General features: G+C 38.3%; 1 protein-coding gene and 1 long non-coding RNA gene across 8 annotated transcripts in view; one reads left to right on the top strand and one right to left on the bottom strand.

Annotated features, from left to right (window-relative positions):
* The window catches only part of LOC120100738 (uncharacterized), a 41,082-nt gene extending 26,082 nt beyond the window's left edge, over positions 1 to 15,000 (bottom strand). For 2 of the 4 annotated variants that reach the window (XR_015671175.1, XR_015671174.1), the window contains exon 1: positions 14,629 to 15,000. This is a non-coding gene — a long non-coding RNA (uncharacterized LOC120100738). The remainder of the gene's footprint in view (positions 1 to 14,628) is intronic. The other 2 variants (XR_015671173.1, XR_015671176.1) reach the window with 2 other exon arrangements.
* The window catches only part of Spef2 (sperm flagellar and cilia associated 2), a 182,471-nt gene that overhangs the window by 53,354 nt on the left and 108,789 nt on the right, over positions 1 to 20,328 (top strand). For all 4 annotated transcript variants that reach the window (XM_087632807.1, NM_022620.2, XM_087632806.1 and 1 more), the window contains 2 exon segments: positions 18,560 to 18,779; positions 19,403 to 19,554. In XM_087632807.1, coding sequence (XP_087488933.1) covers positions 18,560 to 18,779; positions 19,403 to 19,554 — 372 coding nt within the window.

The following is a 20,328-nucleotide window of genomic DNA, read 5'->3' as shown; positions in this document are numbered from 1 at the left end:
CAGCTTGAGGTTGTAGATCATCTCCCCCAGAGATCCTATGCTACCAACTTAACAGCACACCTGAAAGCTCTAGTACAGAAAGAAGCAAACAAATCTAAGAGCAATAGAGGGCAGGAAATAGTCAAACTCAGGGTTGAAATTAGCCAGTTAGAACCAAAGGGAACAGTACAAAGAATCAACCAAACCAAATGCTGGTTCTTTGAGTAAATCAACAAGATAGATAAACCCTCAGCCAAACTAACTAAAGGGCACAGAGATAGTATCCAAATTAATAAAATCAGAAATTAAAAGGAAGATATAACAGAAGCTAAAGAAATTCAAAAACTTTTCAGATCCTACTATAAAAGTCTATACTCAACAAAACTGGAAAATCTATATGAACTGGATGACTTTCTAGACAGATACCACATACCAAAGTTAAATCAGGATCAGATAAACCATCTAAACAGTCCATAACCCCTAAGGAAATAGAAGCAGTCATTAAAAGTCTCACAACCAAAAAGCCAGGGCCAGGTGGTTTTAGTGCAGAATTCTATAAAATCTTCCAAAAAACCTAATACCAATACTTCATAAACTATTCCACAAAATGAAAATAGAAAGAACACTAACTGATTCATTCAATGAATCCACAGTTATGCGGATACCTAAACCACACAAAAAACCAACAAGGATTTTTTTCAGATTAATTTTCTTTATGAATATTGACGCTGAAAAAGCCCATATTTGTTATTGCTAAATTTACTCAAGATTTCTTTTTCTAGAAGTAAATGCAGATCTTCAAAAGTATTTGCATTCTTGACATACTTGACCGATGTCTGTGCCTTCTTTCTCTAAAAAACTGACAACATCCACATTTGAGCTCAGGTCTGTAAGAATGTATACTGTCCTAGGTATCTTCCCATCCTTCATGCTCTATTTCCAAAATGGCTACATGTAAAGTAGTGCTGGCAATGAATGTTTCTAGAAATCTTCATCTCCAAAGAAGGAACATCATCATGGACTAGTCATCCCTAGTGGGTTCCCAGGAAGTTTTCATTGGGTAGTGATAATGACTTATTTAACTAAGAGTGTGGAAGAGGTACTTAAGAGCTACTAATAGACACAGGGAGCTGCTCAGCCAGGTTCTTCCAACCTTTCCAGCATTTGTACTGATATACAAAAACAGATAACAGGTCTGTGATTCCTCACGGTGACTTTGTGACCTTCCCAAATCTCAAATCATGCCCAGACTCTGGTTCCTATTGGGAAAGTTCTCTTCCTTATGCTCTTCCTTTATTTCTTCCCCAGCAGTCTATTTTTACATACACATCCTACCACAGTGGCTTACTGAGTGAATTTAGTACAGTTTCTACATCCTTGGATTCTGCATCCACAGAGTCAGCCAGTCACTTTCTGTGAACCAACAAATGATGATTCACATAAAGACCATTTCATCCTGTCTTTATTCCCTAAACAATATACTTTAATAACACATTTCAATAGGATTTACATGATAATAGAAATTCTAAATACAGTGATAATATAAAAGATACAGTGTGATGTTCATGAATGATATGCAAAACTTAATATTTTCCATAAGAAACTTCAGCTTCCCTTATTATGATTTATAGTCAGTCCCCATACGAAAGAGTGATAGGCTAAAATTTGGTGTTTGTATTAATTTAATGAGTTACTAGCTGTAATTTTCTTGAGTCACGCTTTTCTAAGCCTCTGTATAACATTTTTTTTCTGTCCCTGCAGTAGTTGGATTTTGTATCATTTGAAAGAAAGCTATTTCCTCTTTAGCACATCATCTTACTTCAACTTTTTAGTAATGGCTTTTCAGTCACAGTTATTTTTACTTTTAATGACAAAATGTTTTGATTTATGATCATTTGAGCTTATGGTAGTTGCTTATGACTACTCATGGACTAGGCTTCGTAATGTGCTTAATCTTCAAATATATTCATATAGTAATAGTTCTCTTTACCAGGAGTTTTTCACAGATAATGGGAATGAGGAACAAAGTGAGAAATGGAATTATTGTCCTAAACAGCCTGAGTGTTTTTACTTGTAGATTCCAGCCATCATTCTGTTTGTCCTCCACATCCCACTGTGTGGTATTGATTAGATACTCAATAGACTGAACTGATGAGAGTGAATGAGCTTTTCCAGCATGGATTTTTACCTTCCTCCCTGACTTCCCAGCACATCTGAACCAACCTTCATACTTTCTACAATCCATTTCTTTTTAGGCAAGATATCACTTAGGCTTATACCCTTCATGTGGCCTGACTCACAGGGTACCAAGCCCAGGGAGTTTAGTCAATGGATGCTAGGGTCATGTAGATTCATCATTTCTTTCATTCGATGCAGGTTTCATAGTGGAAGTCCATACACTAGGTGGATTAAATGACAGATGTTTATTTTTAAAAGTTCCAGAGCCCTGAAGTCTACATTAAAGTTACTGAGCAATTTAGGTCTGTAGTGAAAGTTCCATTTCTGGACTCCAGATGGCCACCATTTTTTAATGCATTGTTAAGTTAGAAAGCAAAAGAAATCTGGCCTCATTCTTCTCATATAGATAGGGCCCTCCTTTATGACTATTCTATATAGTTATATACACCTAATATTCCTTGTATGTATATGAATTTAGGGATGACCACTTACTATTGGATAATCAACTGGGGAGTTCATCTCTCGGGAAGACTATTTCTCCTGCTCTCGGTATTCTTTATGGTCGATTTATTTCAAAAGAAAGAAGTCTCAGTGGACTTTTAAATGATGGCGGTGGTTTTTAATTAATCTTAAATATTAATGTAGAGAATTTGCTGCATAATTTTAGAAGGCTCTGAAAATATGCCTCCATGTTATCAGATAGGAGATGGTAAGGGTTGCTTTAGAGTAGACAGAGTAAGTAGTTGCTACCACAAAAAAGAGTTCAGATGTCACCTAAGGACACTCTTCTATAAATATTCTGCCTGCCCCGAATCATTATAGCCTTGAAGAAGCACGTCGGCACCTGATAAAATTAAATGTTTCCTTGGGTTATTAACAAGAGTCACAATCAGCTGTCAGAATACTGAAGTGCTAGGAAAAGTTTGGTGTTGAAAGAAATATGCCTGCTCGCCAAAGCTTTTCTTTTTATTGTGTTTATGGACAATTTCATACATGTTTATAATGCATGTCAACTACTATATCTCTCAAGCTTCATTCTTAAATGCCATTCAAGTGCCATTCTTCAATGCATGTTGTTTGATTTAGTTTGCTTTGCTCTGCTTTGCTTTTGTGACCCACCACGTTTCTCAAGGGCCTTCTGTATGACAATGAGTTTGGAACTGTCCATTGGAGCCTGGTGATCTGACCAGCAGGTGAACATCTGAAGACAGTGACTACTGTCCCCCAGAATCTCCACTACCATATAGTTCATTAGGTAGAGACAGAGCTCCTTGAGTCTCTCTCCAACCCATGACTAAATGACAGACCTTGTCTTCTGTAAGCCTACTGGACACAATAGCAGCTGCTATGGAATCATAACTACAGCAGCTCTTAGCTGAACTGTCACCTCCCTGTTGACTTTAAGTTTTCTTTTGTTGTTTTGAATTAGGGTGGTCATAACCACTAAAATTGTTTTGGGAGAAATGATATGAAGTCCAACATGATCCTCTTCCAAGGACGCATAGGTGTCAGGAGAAATTCAGGAACATCAAAGTCTTTTGTCATTTTTTTCAGGATGTTATGCTTCCTGAAAGCACTGGGCTGCTATAATTCTCAGGGTTCCAAATTAAGGTCTTGGAAGGGGCAGAGTAGCTTACAAAGCAAAGGAAAGAAACACGATAGGAATCTGAAGTTTTGTGGTGACTAAGCTACTCCTTCAGTGTAGAATCTGGATAGGGCAAGCCCTTACCCACAGCCTGCACAGTGTTTTTACTGAATTTCACTCAGCAGTATTGAGTATTCAAGAGAAAGGGTCTCTTACAGACTGTTTAGCCACCCCTTGTAATCAGACCTGTAGTCCACTGATAGTAACTGTCGAATCTAAAAAGGTCTCTGTCTTAGATTTCAGAAGTAAAAATCTCATACAGCTTACAGCTGCTGAACTTCTTTTAGCTTCAGGTGCTGTAAGATAAAGTGACTAGTTTGCTCAGTAAGTTACTAGGTTCCCTCAAGGGTGAACCTACGGTCTTCACAGTGATCTGTGTTAAATACTGGGAAATTGGCCATGCTAAACTAAGATTCCTTAAAGAAATAAGTACATCATAGATAGAACTGGATTTTGTGTAGGCTAGTGTCAAACATGACTGTTTCAATGAAAGATTGACAGAAGCAATGGTTAGGACACAAATCATTGGATGACTGAGAAATAGCAGTCTTCAATCAGAACTTCATTACATTTTCTGATCAATCAGAATAATGGAATAGGTCGAATGACAAGGCACTAGGTACCTAGAATCCTGCTTCTATCAAAATCACCATTCAACTCACCCTGAGATTGCATATAGCAAGTGAAATGGAGTCAACTTGTGCTTTTCTGTGATGGCTATTGGGCTCAGACAGTGTTTCCTGGAAGTAGGTACAACCTTTACCCTGCAGGCACACCTATCCTGCCAGAGCAAGTAAAATATAGACACTCTCATCCCATGGCTTCTCTGAAATCTGAAGGCTAGACTGTCTGGGAGATACCTAAACCATACCCAGACTTGATTGGAAGTCTAATGACTTATCAAAACTGCCAGACTCCTTTCCCTGAGTAAATTTACTGTTTAGAACTGTTCTAAAACCTCCAATCCAGAGCTTTTCTCAAACACAGGACCCACATCACCAGTCTTTTCCATTGAAACCTGGCTATCAAACCATTCCCATACAGAGTTCCAGGAGCCTTGGGGAGACGTCAGCTCACATGAACTGAATGAGCAGTTAGGCATGACACATAACCACCATTTTTGCTTTTCCTAAGAATCCTGTGGTATTAGCATGAACTTGAGTTATAAAACACAAATCAAGGAAGCGCCCCTCAGAACTTTGGAAAAGTTGAAGTAGAGAAAGAATGGAGAGAGATTATAAAACCAAAGAGGAACTAAATGCTGAATTCCTGCCTTACTTTTCCTGGGCAACACAGCTTTTCCCCCTGAAAGCCAAATTTCCCACATGTAATAGCTAGAATACTGGCTAGAATATTCTAGTTAGTCTAGAATAACTATAATAATTATTATTCTAGAATGTCACAATAACTAGAACTTCCAAGTCACAGCAGCAAGAAACAAGAGATGTACTTCTATTCTATTTAACGTCCTCGAAAGGCCAGACCTTGCCAGAGGATGAGCCAGGAGGTCTGTGACCAAGATCAATTGTGTGTTCACATGAGTTGTGCATTCACAATGGTGAAAAAGACCCAAAACAGGAAGAAGAGAGGTAAGATGGAGACAGGGCCTTTGCAGTTTGCCAGTGGTCAAAGCAAGTAGGGTAGAACTACACAAAAGAGAAACAAGCCGAGAAAGAAATTAGGGAAACGACACCCTTCATAATAGACCCAAATAATATAAAGTACCTCGGTGTGACTTTAACCAAGCAAGTAAAAGATCTGTACAATAAGAACTTCAAGACACTGAGGAAAGAAATTGAAGAAGACCTCAGAAGATGGAAAGATCTCCCATGCTCATGGATTGGCAGGATTAATATAGTAAAAATGGCCATTTTACCAAAAGCAATCTACAGATTCAATGCAATCCCCATCAAAATACCAATCCAATTCTTCAAAGAGTTAGACAGAACAATTTGCAAATTCATCTGGAATAACAAAAAACCCAGGATAGCTAAAACTATCCTCAACAATAAAAGGACTTCAGGGGGAATCACTATCCCTGAACTCAAGCAGTATTACAGAGCAATAGTGATAAAAACTGCATGGTATTGGTACAGAGACAGACAGATAGACCAATAGAACAGAATTGAAGACCCAGAAATGAACCCACACACCTATGGTCACTTGATTTTTGACAAAGGAGCCAAAACCATTAAATGGAAAAAAGATAGCATTTTCAGCAAATGGTGCTGGTTCAACTGGAGGTCAACATGTAGAAGAATGCAGATCGATCCATGCTTATCACCCTGTACAAAGCTTAAGTCCAAGTGGATCAAGGACCTCCACATCAAACCAGATACACTCAAACTAATAGAAGAAAAACTAGGGAAGCATCTGGAACACATGGGCACTGGAAAAAATTTCCTGAACAAAACACCATCAAGAATCGACAAATGGGATCTCATAAAACTGCAAAGCTTCTGTAAGGCAAAGGACACTGTGGTTAGGACAAAACGGCAACCAACAGATTTGGAAAAGATCTTTACCAATCCTACAACAGATAGAGGCCTTATATCCAAAATATACAAAGAACTCAAGAAGTTAGACCTCAGGGAGACAAATAACCCTATTAAAAATGGGGTTCAGAGCTAAACAAAGAATTCACAGCTGAGGAATGCCAAATGGCTGAGAAACACCTAAAGAAGTGTTCAACATCTTTAGTCATAAGGGAAATGCAAATCAAAACAACCCTGAGATTTCACCTCACACCAGTGAGAAGGGCTAAGATCAAAAACTCAGGTGACAGCAGATGCTGGCAAGGATGTGGAGAAAGAGGAACACTCCTCCATTGTTGATGGGATTGCAGACTGGTACAACCATTCTGGAAATCAGTCTGGAGGTTCGTCAGAAAATTGGACATTGAACTGCCTGAGGATCCAGCTATACCTCTCTTGGGCATATACCCAAAAGATGCCCCAACATATAAAAAAGACACGTGCTCCACTATGTTCATCGCAGCCTTATTTATAATAGCCAGAAGCTGGATAGAACCCAGATGCCCTTCAACAGAGGAATGGATACAGAAAATGTGGTACATCTACACAATGGAATATTACTCAGCTATCAAAAACAATAACTTTATGAAATTCGTAGGCAAATGGTTGGAACTGGAAAATACCATCCTGAGTGAGGTAACCCAATCACAGAAAAACACACATGGTATGCACTCATTGATAAGTGGCTATTAGCCCAAATGCTTGAATTACCCTAGATGCCTAGAACACATGAAACTCAAGACAGATGATCAAAGTGTGAATGCTTCACTCCTTCTTTAAAAGCGGAACAAGAATACCCTTGGCAGGGAATAGAGAGGCAAAGATTAAAACAGACACAGAAGGAACACCCATTCAGAGCCTGCCCCACATGTGGCCCATACATATACAGCCATCCAATTAGACAAGCTGGATGAAGCAAAGAAGTGCAGGCCGACAGGAGCCGCATGTAGATCGCTCCTGAGAGACACAGCCAGAATTCAGCAAATACAGAGGCGAATACCAGCAGCAAATCACTGAACTGAGAATAGGACCCCCGTTGAAGGAATCAGAGAAAGAACTGGAAGAGCTTGAAGGGGCTCGAGACCCCATATGTACAACAATGCCAAGCAACCAGAGCTTCCAGGGACTAAGCCACTACCTAAAGACTATACATGGACTGACCCTGGACTCTGACCTCATAGGTAGCAATGCATATCCTAGTAAGAGCACCAGTGGAAGGGGAAGCCCTGGGTCCTGCCAAGACTGAACCCCCAGTGAACTAGACTGTTGGGGGGAGGGTGGCAATGGGGGTGGATGGGGAGGGGAACACCCATAAAGAAGGTGAGGGGGAGGGATTAGGGGGATGTTTGCCCAGAAACCGGGAAAGGGAATAACACTCGAAATGTATATAAGAAATACTCAAGTTAATAAAAAATAAAAATAAAAATAAATAAATAAATAAGAAAAAAGTTAAAGAACATAAAAAAATTGAAATTTCGTTGTATGAGACAATAATAATTTTGTTATAAAAATAAATCAGAGTGTAATAAAAGAAAAAAAAAAGAAAGTGAAAATCGCAGTCATTGGTACATTCTTTAAACCAGTTCAGGAGGCCTAAGGGAAATTCCAGGATAGGAGTCCAATTAACCTGGCCACATAGAAATTCTTCCATTTATACATTATTTCTCATTCATTACCATTTTAAAAGAAATGTGTTATTTGTCTGTTTGTTTGTTTGCTGCCATTACAATCCAATTCTTTAGTTTAATGGAGATGATTTCTTAAAACCACATTCTATATCTTTTGTTTTTTTAATTTACAAAAAGTGAATCTTTATTGTAGTTGAGGAAGTGAGAAATTCCAAGACCCAGGTGCTCTAGCCTGACAGCACATGGCAGAGATCGGATTCTTAAGCACTTTACTGAAGCATGTGCCTCATGAGTGTGAATTAGCTTGTTCACCTCCTAGAACATCCCTAGAATGGTCATAATAATATTGCACTGGTAATTAAATTCCAACCTGGAGCTTACAAACATTCAAATCACTCACGACAGACAATTTTCTGTGAAAGTGTTGCAATATTCATTTGCAATCACTTAGTGCTACTCAACAACCAGTCACGTAAACAATACCCATACTTTCCTGGGATTCCTTTTCTGTCTCTGGAGCTAATCATTGGCATTCTATGGTAACAGCTTTGAACTGCTTTTACACCACTTAGTGCCTCCTTTTACTTAGTACTTCCTTTTATTTAGTACTTCCTTTTACTTAGTATCTCTTTTGCTTAGTACCTGTGTTTATTTACTTAGTACCTCCGTTTATTTAGTACTTCCTTTTACCTTGTACCTCCTTTTACTTAGTACCTCCGTTTTTAGTGCCTCCTTTTCCTTTGTACCTCTGTTTACTTAGTACTTCCTTTGGGTGGACTCCTTTTGTAACATTCACTTCTTTAGGGTGCCTAAATGCCCTTTAAGTGCAACTTTTTAAATTTTTCGAGATTACAATTGAATTGCAACATTCCCGACTCTTCAAATTCTCTTTCTCTATCTCTCTCTCCCCTCTCTCATTATTTCATTCATACATGTGTATTTGTCTATATTGATAAGTATACATTTTACAGTCCACGAAATGAATGCTCCCTGTCTGTTTCCTAAGCTGACCATTTGGAACACAACAGCCAATTGATGTACTCTTCCCTGGGAAAGGCCACTTTTCCCATTCCCAGACTTCCCCTTGGTTGCCTACACATCTTGGTATGGAGTTGTGGCCCCATTGGATTTTCTTCTTTGGGTTTGGCATGTTCATTCGTGTCGTTTTTGTTTGGGGCACATTTAGGCAGTCAGGTGAGACTCTATACATGTAGTTTCTGACCTTCCTAGGAGTCCCAATTTCAGAGCAAACTCTGTGATCCTCTGTCTCTTACAATCTTTCATACCTCTCTTGTGCAGTGTTTTCTGAGCCTTACGTGTGGGAGTCTTTTGTGAATATATCCATTTGAATGGGGCTCCACAGCTGCGTTTTGATTAGTTGTAGTTTTCTGTAATGGTTTCCATCTAATATAAAGAGAAATTACCTTCATGAGACATGAAGACTCTACTTGTCTGTGAGTATAAGGACAAATATTTTAGGTTGTGGTTGGGTATTGTACTGGTTGAGTAAACTAGTGGTTGGAGGTTCTCCTCCAATATCCATGACATTACTAACACTGAGTAGTTAGCTAGGTTTCCAATACCAGGCTTGGTCCCCCTCGTGTTGAGTAGGTTGTAGGTTCAATTAGAGAGCTGTTGGGTATCACCAAGGTATGAGTGCCATGACTGTACCCTTAGGGTTATCCTAACTTGCTGGTCATTGACGTTGCTTGTAGTTATCATAGTTGGGAAAACATTTGATAGTTTTGGAAGCTTGCATAACTTCTAGTAGCATGATTCCCCAGGGAGGGGAATTTTGGATTAATTCTAGCTCAGCGGTCTTTGGACCCTGTTTATGAATTACATGGTGCCTTTGGCAATACACCTAAGGTGGATAACAAAGAGCAACAGAAATAGGCTAGACGTTTGGGAAGTCTCTTGGACAGTCCTGACGAATAATTCAAAAGAAGGCTTCTCATCTATTGGGGGTTTTATTAGATAGTCTTTATCTCTTTGAGAGAGGACTGTCAGCCCAGATGAGAAAGATTCACTAAAAGTATTTATAGTTATATATGGAGTTATGTGGATGGTATAATTTTTTATTTTGTTTTTTTTTGGTAAATAGCTATAATATGATTATTTGCAGCTTTTTTAGATGCCCTTGATGTTATTTTACCACCTTCTCCCATATTTATGTTTCCTAAGAGCCATTTTTTATTTCCCCATTAGATTACTTGTACTCTGCTGTTCTGTGATATCCTCATCCCCTTTTCTGTATCCACCTTCCTTCCTAAGGATTCCCCTTTTCCACATGTCCCTGATCAGATCACTTGTACCCTGCTAATCCCCCATTTATTGCTCTCTAACTCGCCCATCCTGGCAATTGTCCCACTTTGCTGTTCTGCTTTCTGTTTTTCCTGCAGGTTCCACACTCACATCTGAAGCTTGGTTCTAGGACCTGCAGTAAAAGAGAGCATACAACATTTGTCATTCTGGGTCTGAATTACTTCAGTTAATATGATCTTTTCTACTTCCATCCACTTATCTGAAACAGTCACGATTTCTTTACAGCTGAGCAGTATTCCATAGTGTATATTACCACGTTTCTCTTACCCATTTGTCAACTGTAGGGCTTTTATTCTTTCCATCTCCTAGCTACTGTGTCTAGAGCAGCAATGAAGAGGGCCAAGGGAGTATCTGTGGAGCAGGGTGCTAAGTCCTTTGAGCATATCTCCTGAGGACTGGTGTAGCTGCATCATATACTAGGTTTACTTTTAACTTTTTGAGAATTCTCCATACCAGTTTCCACAATGGTTGTATCAGTTTGCAATCACCAATAGTCAAGGAGCCCTTCTCTATCCCGTTCCAGCATTTGGTGCTAATTGTTCCCTTAATCTTTCCTAGTCTGACAGGGGTAAGATAAAATCTCCAAGTTGATTTGATTTGCATTCCCCTAATTGCAAGGAATGATGAATCCTTTAGAGGTATTTCTTGTCTTCCCTCTCCCAAACACTTTTTTCTTCTTTTGAGTACTCTACATTCCAGTGTCAGGCCAAATTTTGGAAGGATTTTTTTTTTAAGTTTTGGTTTTTTTGAGTTTTTCATACATTCTGGATATTAGTCCTCTGTCAGATATATAACTGGAAAAGACTCTTTCCCATTCTATGTGCTCCCTCTTACCCCGGCTGATTTTTTTTTCCCTTAGCTGCAGTGAAGTGTGTTCATTTCATGCAGTACCATTTGTCAATTGTTGGTCTCGATTCTTGAGCTAATGGAGCTGTATTTAGGGAGTTTTCTCCTACACCTTTTGTTTTAGCATTGCTGGTGTTTCAGGTTAAGGTCTCTTTAATCCATCTGGAGTTAGTTTTTGTGCAAGGCAATAGATATGAGTCAAATTTCATTCTTCTCCATGTGGCAATTTAATTTTCCCTACAGCATTTTGTTGACTATGCTTTCTGCTTTCCATTATACATTTTGACATCTTTGTCAAATATTAAGTGCCTGAAGCCACATGTGTTCATGTATGACTCTTTTTTTATCCCATTGTTCTTCATGTCCACTTTTGTGTGAATGTCATATTGGTTTATTACCATGACTCAATACCTCCAGCATTGTTCTTTTTGCTCAGGATTGTTTTTGCTATCTAGACTCTTTTGTAGTTCTATAATAATTTTAGGATACATTTTTGGTTTCCTGTGAATAAAATAAGTATTTTGATTGGGATTTCAGTAGGGTATTTTGGTTTTGGTAGGATATTTCCACGGTGTTAATTCTATTGACCTGTGATTATATCTTTCATTTTCTGGAGTCCTTAGCTTTTTTCTTCAGAGGTTTAAATTTTTATTGTAGATGTCCTTTATTAGCTTGGTTAGATTTATGTCTAGGTATTTTATTCTCTTTCAGGCTATTGTGAATGAAATTATGTCCATGATTCTCTTTCTCTGTATGTTTGTTGGTGTCATATAAAAAAGCTATTGGATTGTTCAAGTTGATTTTTTTTATCTGTCACATTGCTGAATTTGTTTATCATTTCGAGAAGTTTTCCAGTAATCTGTTTCTTTAAGAGGTTGTTATTACATTAACTATTTTTATTAATATTGTTGAGATCCTTGCTAGTTTATGCTTATAAAAACCCCAACACTTTCTGAGCTTGCTCATAGGTTGGGTGCTCTATTACATCTGTCTGTCTTATTTTAAGATTTAAACCATCTTGTCACATCATCAAATTACTAAAATTTAATGTTAACTCATTTAACTCAGGTTACATATGAGCAATATTACTAATTGGTTAACACTCAATATCTAGAGAGTATACTATATTCATCTACTCTCAATTATTTATTGTCCAAATATGTAGAAACAGAACAAAATTAGATAAATATAAAAAATCAATACAATACTGTAGGAAATAATAATATATAACAAGTAGTACATATGAGCATCTCATTAACTAGGGTTTTGTTTCTCTGCCTTATCTATACTAAATGTATACCGAGTCACAAAATAGAATGCCCTTTCAAGAAGGGTTCTGATGAAAATTTGTGAAAGCTACAATCTCATAAGATGTGTAGTAACACTGTTTATATTGCAAATGGAGCTAAGCAACCCCAGGAGTTTTTGGAGAGTTCAAAAAACTAAAATCAAGAGATGTAAGGGCAAAGGCTCAAAAACCCTTTAACTGCCTTAGAAATCTAATTTCCATGTATGCTTTTCTTTCCCTTTTTGTTTGTTGTTTGTTTGTTTGTTTTTAAGAAGCTGCTATTATGTATCCCAGATTGTACACAAATTGGAAATAGTCATCTTGCCTCAGCCTCCCATGTACTGGGATCACAGCTGCAGCACTCTTGCCAGGTCTCTTGATTTTGTATCTGTGTACACATACAGATCATAAAGATACAACACTGTAAATATGCACTGTTCTTGCCCAAAGTCACAGTTTTTCACTGTAACTGCCCAACACTAGCCTTTCTAGAACTTGGATTCTGAATTCATGATTTCTAGCATTCTTCCCATCTTTATTCATGCCTTGAGCTTACTACTCTGCTGTCCGTCATGGAACATGATAGCTTTAATATGAGTCATCATGCTCAACATAAAAACAAGCTCTCCTGAAATTTGAGGACCACTATGTTTCCATTCACCTCTTAAACTACTCATACAAGCTTAAGCTGTATTTCAGAAATCACAGACTCAACTTTTCCTCACTTCTTCATATTAGTTTGTTAAGAAGTCGTCTGATGTAACTGCAGAATGAGAGCAGTGTAACAGTTTTCCTGCAGTGGAGTTGCCATGCATTGGCTATGTTCTGAATGGAACATAATACTGTTTTTTTACAACATTAATATTTATGAGACTTCTTGAATTATATCTATTGGAAGATTCTGTTTTATGTCTTTGGCCACTATAGAAGATAATATAAATGTTATTAAATAATTTTAAAACACTACATTCCAATAATATCTAAGGAAACTGACTGACATATGTGGAAAACAGGACATATGTTGTATCCACTGGGGGAAAAAAAGCTGATTCTTTTTTTGGAGGAAAGAGATTTTTTCCATGTCTTTTATTGTTTCCTCTGTAACCTGAATTCTAAATTACCAAGAACATTCTAGACTGGGTCTACCTGAGCTACCTCAGGCCATACAATGCTGATAAGTCTTAGTTATCTGTGAAGACAAAAACTGGATACTGTGGAACTTTGACTCTGACTAACCCACAGAAAGCACATTGGCCACTAATAAGTATGTCCGTGTAACTCAACATTGCTGATTTATGGAATGGTACACTACAATCAATTCAAGATGGTAGGGACTCATACTGAACATCTCCCAAGACCTAGATTCTGTTTATCCAACTATATATAAGCCATGTGTCCATGAAAAGGTGTTAATAGGGACCATCTATCTCGGTTGCAATTTTACAGAGTTTCAAAGAATAATAATAATAAATTTAAGAATAAAAATATCATCATTTTAGGTTATGATTATTATAAAAGAAGATAAATAATCTGCTGAGAAAGCATGCTACCTCAGAAGCAGCATCCAGGAATCATGGGCACATTACAGTCAAGGAGGAAATCTACAGGAAATAGATCAATTTCTGGTTCTTGAAGTATGAACCTCAGCTCAGGAAATCAATGCCATTTGCTTACAGTGACTCATAAAAGTCCAAGAATTTAAAAGCACCAGCCAACAGGAAGTCTAAAGATTCTAGCTGACTGAAAATGGCTAGGAAGAGAAGTCTGGGTAAATCATTTTAATTCTACAATAAACTGAAAGAGGCACATGAGGACTTTGAACTCAGGAGGAGCAGCTAAGTGGTAGATCTACGTAATCAGAACAGAATAGGCACAGTCTGGGCCCAGAGACTCAGTCTGGAAAGTTAGTATAGGCCACTAAATTGTTTAATGTCTTTTCACCAAGAGAAGCCGTTGTTCACTCTGTTACAGTTTTATGATCTCTGTTTTTGAGTAGAGGTGAATTGACAGGAAGAGATGGCTCCCGATTCTGCACATACAATTCAGAACTACTTATTCTGTTTACACAGACACTACAAAAATACCGACCATTAAGTAAAGACATTGTAAGTAATCACCATATGTGTTTGGTAGCTTACATAATTCAAATATAATAACGTAGAACACACCCTCTTAAGACAATGGTTTGTAGCAAGTGATACTTACCTAGTCTGCCCCACTGCAAGCATTAGCATCTTGAGACCTATAGCCCAATGTGTACATTTATAGTGATGTCTGAAGGCGTGAATTATATATCTAATGGCATAATTATTTTAGTCATGTCTACATAAATAACAAACATGTAAACATCTGCTATAAGATCCTGGCCCTTCCTTAGCTCTTTAAGTCACTTGCAGCTAAAGTTTTCAGCTTTAGTCACAATTTCCCCCTTTCAGTTTTTCTGATCTCCTTTTCACTCATGCCCTTGTTCCTCTTTCCTTGGTGTTTGTAAGAAGCTGTCCTTCTGTGGTCCTGTCCAGAGTGCTCCTCCCAGTTGCTGCCTGTTTATCTCCATAGGCCAGAGTTCTGTTCTTTTCCCAGCCAGAACATTCTGTTCTCTTTACAGCAATGTTCTGTTCCATTGTGTTTGGCCATAATCTGTAACTAACTCTATGATGTAGAAGGGCTTTGTCCTGACCCCAGTGTGAAGAAGCATACTTTCCTACTGAGGCAAAGCTGATGGCGGTTTGTCTTTGGAGATGTGTGGTGCTGTTAAATGCTTAGAGCAGTACCTGGTAGCTCCTTAAATGTTTGTCATTAGTGGTCACGTTGGCTTGTACTCAGTATTACTACTTTACTTGATTCTCACAATTTTTTGTAGGCAACTAGTAGTCTTTTTTATCATTTTTATTAATTAATTATTTTATATATTTAGTCCCAAGTGTTGCCTCCCCTCCATGTCACCCTTCACAGAGTTCTTACTCCATCCCACTTCCTATTCACCCATAAGATAGACCAGCTGCCACCGGGCACCCCCCCCCCAACCTGCAACATCAAGTCTCTACAGAATTCCATGCATCCTCTTCCTCTGAGGCCAGATAAGGCAGTCCTCTACTACACATGACACAACAACTTTACAAAGACTAAATTGTGCTTCAAGGTAGAGGTTATCAAAGATATAAAAAAAAATCATTATGGGAACCCGAGATATCATGGGATACTGTTCCCTTTAGTGAAGATTGAAAGACCGCACAGCTCAAAAATGATCAGAACCTTGGCACCTGTCACATTCAAGACTTTGTTCTTGTTGGGTTTTTTTTGTTTGTTTGTTTGTTTTTAATTTGGGTACTTGCTGATTGGCTACTTTATGCAAAATCATTATCATTTCTCTACTTGTGAGAAATAGCAAGTCCAGTGACTGAAAGCAGAAGCAAGTAATCATTCAGGATGCAAAATATGAACAGTCATGAATCACTTAACTTCTAGCAGGGTAGACAATTATGCACTGGACTAGCAAAGCCAAAGCTATTAAATTAAGACAAAATTATTCTTTTTAATAAATTTTTGTCTATGTTGCTTGGAATTGAACTTAGGACCTCACACATACTAGGCAAATGCTGTATTTTTGAGCTACATCCCCAGTCCTAAAAGAAAAATACTTTTAAAAGTATAATAAGGTTTATAGAGAAATGAATAAAAGAAAATTTTAATTTTAATTATAGACTTATTTCTTTGAATTTTTAAAGAAAATCCCAAGTAATACTTTGCTTCAAAAATAAAAATTGTTCATTATCTCCAGTATTGTTATATGAGGAATTTTTGCACCAGACTCTGATATGAACCTGTCCCATAGCACTTACCAAACATAACAACTTGTTTTCTTGTCAGACACAGTCTACTAAAAGTACTTTTAAAAGGAGAGTCAAGAATATTGAAAATGTTTGATTATTCATGGCATAATGTTTTAGAAGTATTGCCAAATGATCTAAGTAAGATAAAGCAATAAATGGTCAATATACTTTTTCTTATTTAAAAATGCTAAGAAATGGTTTAGAGGGATGGCGAAATTGGAAATAATTCTACCTGGTTATGCCACTTTTTGGTCTATACCCAAAAGATACTCCACCATACCACAAGGACACATGCTCCACTATGTTCATAGCAGTTTTATTTGTAATAGCCAGAAGCTGGAAACAACCCACATGTTCCTCAGCTGAATGGATACAGAAGTACTATTCAGAATATTATTCAGCTATTAAAAACTAGAACATCATGAATTTTGCAGGCAATGGATGGAACTAGAAAATATTATCTTGGGTGAGTTAACCCAGACCCAAAAGGACATCCATGGTGTGTGCTCACTGATAAGTCGATATTAGCCCAAAACTACAGAATACCCATGATGCAACTCACAGACTCTATGAAGCTTAACAAGAAAGAAATTCCAAGTGTGGGGAAGAAAATAATCATGGGAGGCAGAAGGAGGGAAGAACCTGGGTGAGAGATAGGAGGGGGAGGGGAGGGGCAAAATCAGGTATGGGTGGGGGACAACAGGAGAGAAGCACAGAGGGTCAGGAGAATGAATGAAAATATGGGGGATGGGGCTGGGGAAGACTTTTAGGAAGTCCCAGAGATGTGTGATATGAGAGGCTTCCAGGGTTCAATGGGGAGAACATTAGCCAAAATGGCCAACAGTGGGGAGATGGGATATGAAGAGACCACCTCCTGTAGATAGACATGGCTCCCAGTTGAGCCATGGGGACCCCACCCATCTTCAAAATTCTTGATCCAGAATTGTTCCTGTCTAAAGGAAATGCAGGGACAAAAATGGAGCAGAGACTGAAGGAAAGGCCACCCAGTAACTGGCCCAACTTAGTGTCCTTCCCATGCACAGGCACCAAACCCTGACACTATTCCCGACGCCATACTGTGTTTGCAGACAGGAGCCTAGCATGTCTGTCCTCTGAGAGGCTCTACCAGCAGCTGACTGAGACAAATGCAGATACTTATAGCCAACCATTGGACTAAGGACAGGGACACCTATGGAAGAATTGGGGAAAAAATTGAAGGAGCAGAGGGAATTACAACCCCATAGGGAGAACAACAATATCAACTAACCCAGACTCCTCAGACCTCTCAGAGACTAAGCCACCAACCACAGAGCATACAGAGTCTGGTCAGTGGCTCCCGTCACATAAGTAGCAGAGGACTGCCTTGTCTGGCCTCAGTGGGAGAGGATGCCCCTAATCCTGTAGAAACTTGATTCCTCAGGGGAGTGCTGGGAGGTGTGGGTGGGTGGGTGAGTGAAGGAGCACCCTCTCAAAAGCAAGGGAAACAGGAAAGGGGTGAAGCACTCAGAGCAGGGAGGATGGAGAAGTGGGGGTAATATTTGGAATGTAAATAAATAAAATAATTTAATTAAATAAAAAAGAAAATATATCTACTGAACCATTACTGGCTCTAATGTCAAGTTTTATTGTACATAGTAATTAATAATATTCAAGGCAGCTTCAAGCATGATGCTACTGTCCTTCCATTGATTTATGACATGGACAAATCTTCATCCGCACCTTTGTCCAAAGTCATTAGCAAGTAGACTTCCATAATTCATGGTTCAGAGATTTATTAATAAATGTTACCTCATAGATTTACTTTCTAATTTAATTTCTACTTTTCATCTATAATTTACTCCCGTTTATTTTCTTGCAATTGTTTTAAAATTACATTTATTCTCATTTTAATATTAAACTTATGTGCCTCCTGTGTTAATTTCAATAAAGGTGTTTTAAGTTAACTAAAATGCCATAATATAAATTAGATTAATTTTTCAGTTATTTCAAAGTACCTATTTCTAAAACTAATGTTTTATGTAAGAATTCCATTTAATATTCTATAATATGAAAGTAGAATTGTTATTGATTTTCTGTAATATAATTAATTACAATACTAGTTACATTCTGTTTGCTACACACTGGATTTACCTCTTTTGTACTTTTATTGAAAATAAATAAAATACATGCCAATCACAGTTTTCCCTCCCTCTCCTCCTCACAGCTCCTCTGACCACCTCTCTTTTAGTATTTAATTGCCATTTATACTTCAATTCTGCTTTTCGAAGACATTCTTGCGTGTTTTGTTTGGCTGTTATCTCTTGCAGAACATGACTGGAGAGTGGGCCTTACCAGAGGACATGGCAAACAGTTCACCACCCTCCAACAATAACATACTGGGTCATGTGCTTCTGAGATTAATTGAAAACTCGTATCCGTCTGAGAAAGAAGTTGCAGACACTGAATTACCTTCATTTGCTGTGAAGGGTTGTTTACTGGGGAAGACACTCAGTGGAAAAACTACAATCCTCAAGGCTCTTCAAAATGGTAAGTTGCCTTTACTTCTCTTTTCCTTATTAGTTTATATTCATTCTGGCTACAAATGTCTATCTCTATAAAAGTCAAACCGGAGGCTTTATTTAGAGAGTGGTTTTCATCAAACTTTTAGGTGGTAGAATCATGTGACTGATCTTCCAAATACAGGAAACGGGAGTCGGGGGGGAATTGGGATATGTTCAATCTTGTCAAAATTATGTTAGGTAATGCAAACAAGACGCAGAAGGCGGTATAGTACATCATCTAGCTTAGGTGGAGTATCTCAAAATAGACAAACTATGCAGATAGAAAATGATTCATGTTTTCTGGCAGCACGAATAGGGGATAGGAGTGCCTGTGTCATAGGTGGGGATTTACTTTTAAAGAGGTAAGATAACTTTCCTGGAGGATGGAATCATGATGGTCCCTTGGCTTAGTGTCACTGTGTTGTACCCTATAATCTAGCTAAAATGATTTATTTCATGTAATGGAACTTTTATTACGAGAAAAAGTAGCTTAACCGAAGAGGCACTGCTCTGTGGAGAGCAGTGATACCATGTTGAAGGGGAACTTTAGAGACAATGGTATCCGTTCCTGGGGGGCCAGATATTTACAAGTTGTCTTTTGTACTTTAGACATCCCTATTCAAGTACTTTCTATTGATACTCTTGTCCAAGAGGCTATTCAGGCATTTAATGATGGAGAAAAAAGTAGTAAGGCACCATCGATGCATGAAGATGTTAAAGGAGATCCTGAAGTGGACCAGAAAGAAATGATCATACCTCAGGCAAGTGTGACTCCAGTTTTCCGCAGCTGGTACACCACAGCTATGGATCAGGATAGAATGCCAACGTTCATCTGGTAAAGATCCAAAGAGTGAATAGTTCAGGTTCTGTAAACCAAGAGACAAAAGAGGGGGTATGCTCCTCCTAAGCCTACTATTGGTGTGCGTACATATGTACGTGCGTGTGTGCATGCGTGCGTGCATGCGTGCACGCATGCGTATGTGTGTTGACATTTTACCACTAAGTATCCGGAAGTGGAGAACAGTGGCCTTCCAAATATGTGGATAAAGGGTACAGTTGGCCCTTGGCAGTGGACTAGACAGGTGCTGAACCCAAACAGATTTAAAGGTAGAAGAGGACACATTGCTTGGTCTCCAGGCTCACAGTATGAAGCTGCTTGAAAGATATCCAGAAATCATATGAAAACAACTAGTTCAATCCATTTAGTCCACAGCCAGAGTATACCAATTGCTATATCTTAGTTGTGCTAGGGGTCAGGAGGAGTATTCCAAGTGGGCTTAAATTGATCACATTTTCATTCTTTAAGATCCACATTGCAATTTATTTGATGATTTCATAAAGATATAATACTACATGTTGGGGTGGGAAAAGAATATTATATGACTTTAAGAGCCCTCATGTAGTTTACCTCTCTTGTTTTCTAGCAACAATAGTAGAGACCCTACATATGGACCAGTTTTCTCAAGGCCAGAAGAAGGCTTGTAGAAGTCTACTCATTATTAAATCTCAGATTTGAAGCCCACTTCTCTTTCTCT

The sequence above is a fragment of the Rattus norvegicus genome, chromosome 2 (genome assembly GCF_021556685.1).
Source record: "Rattus norvegicus strain SHRSP/BbbUtx chromosome 2, alternate assembly SHRSP_T2T, whole genome shotgun sequence".
In the NCBI taxonomy this organism is placed as follows: domain Eukaryota; kingdom Metazoa; phylum Chordata; class Mammalia; order Rodentia; family Muridae; genus Rattus; species Rattus norvegicus.
Note: the sequence above shows the minus strand (reverse complement) of the source record. Positions and strands in the feature narration are given on the sequence as shown.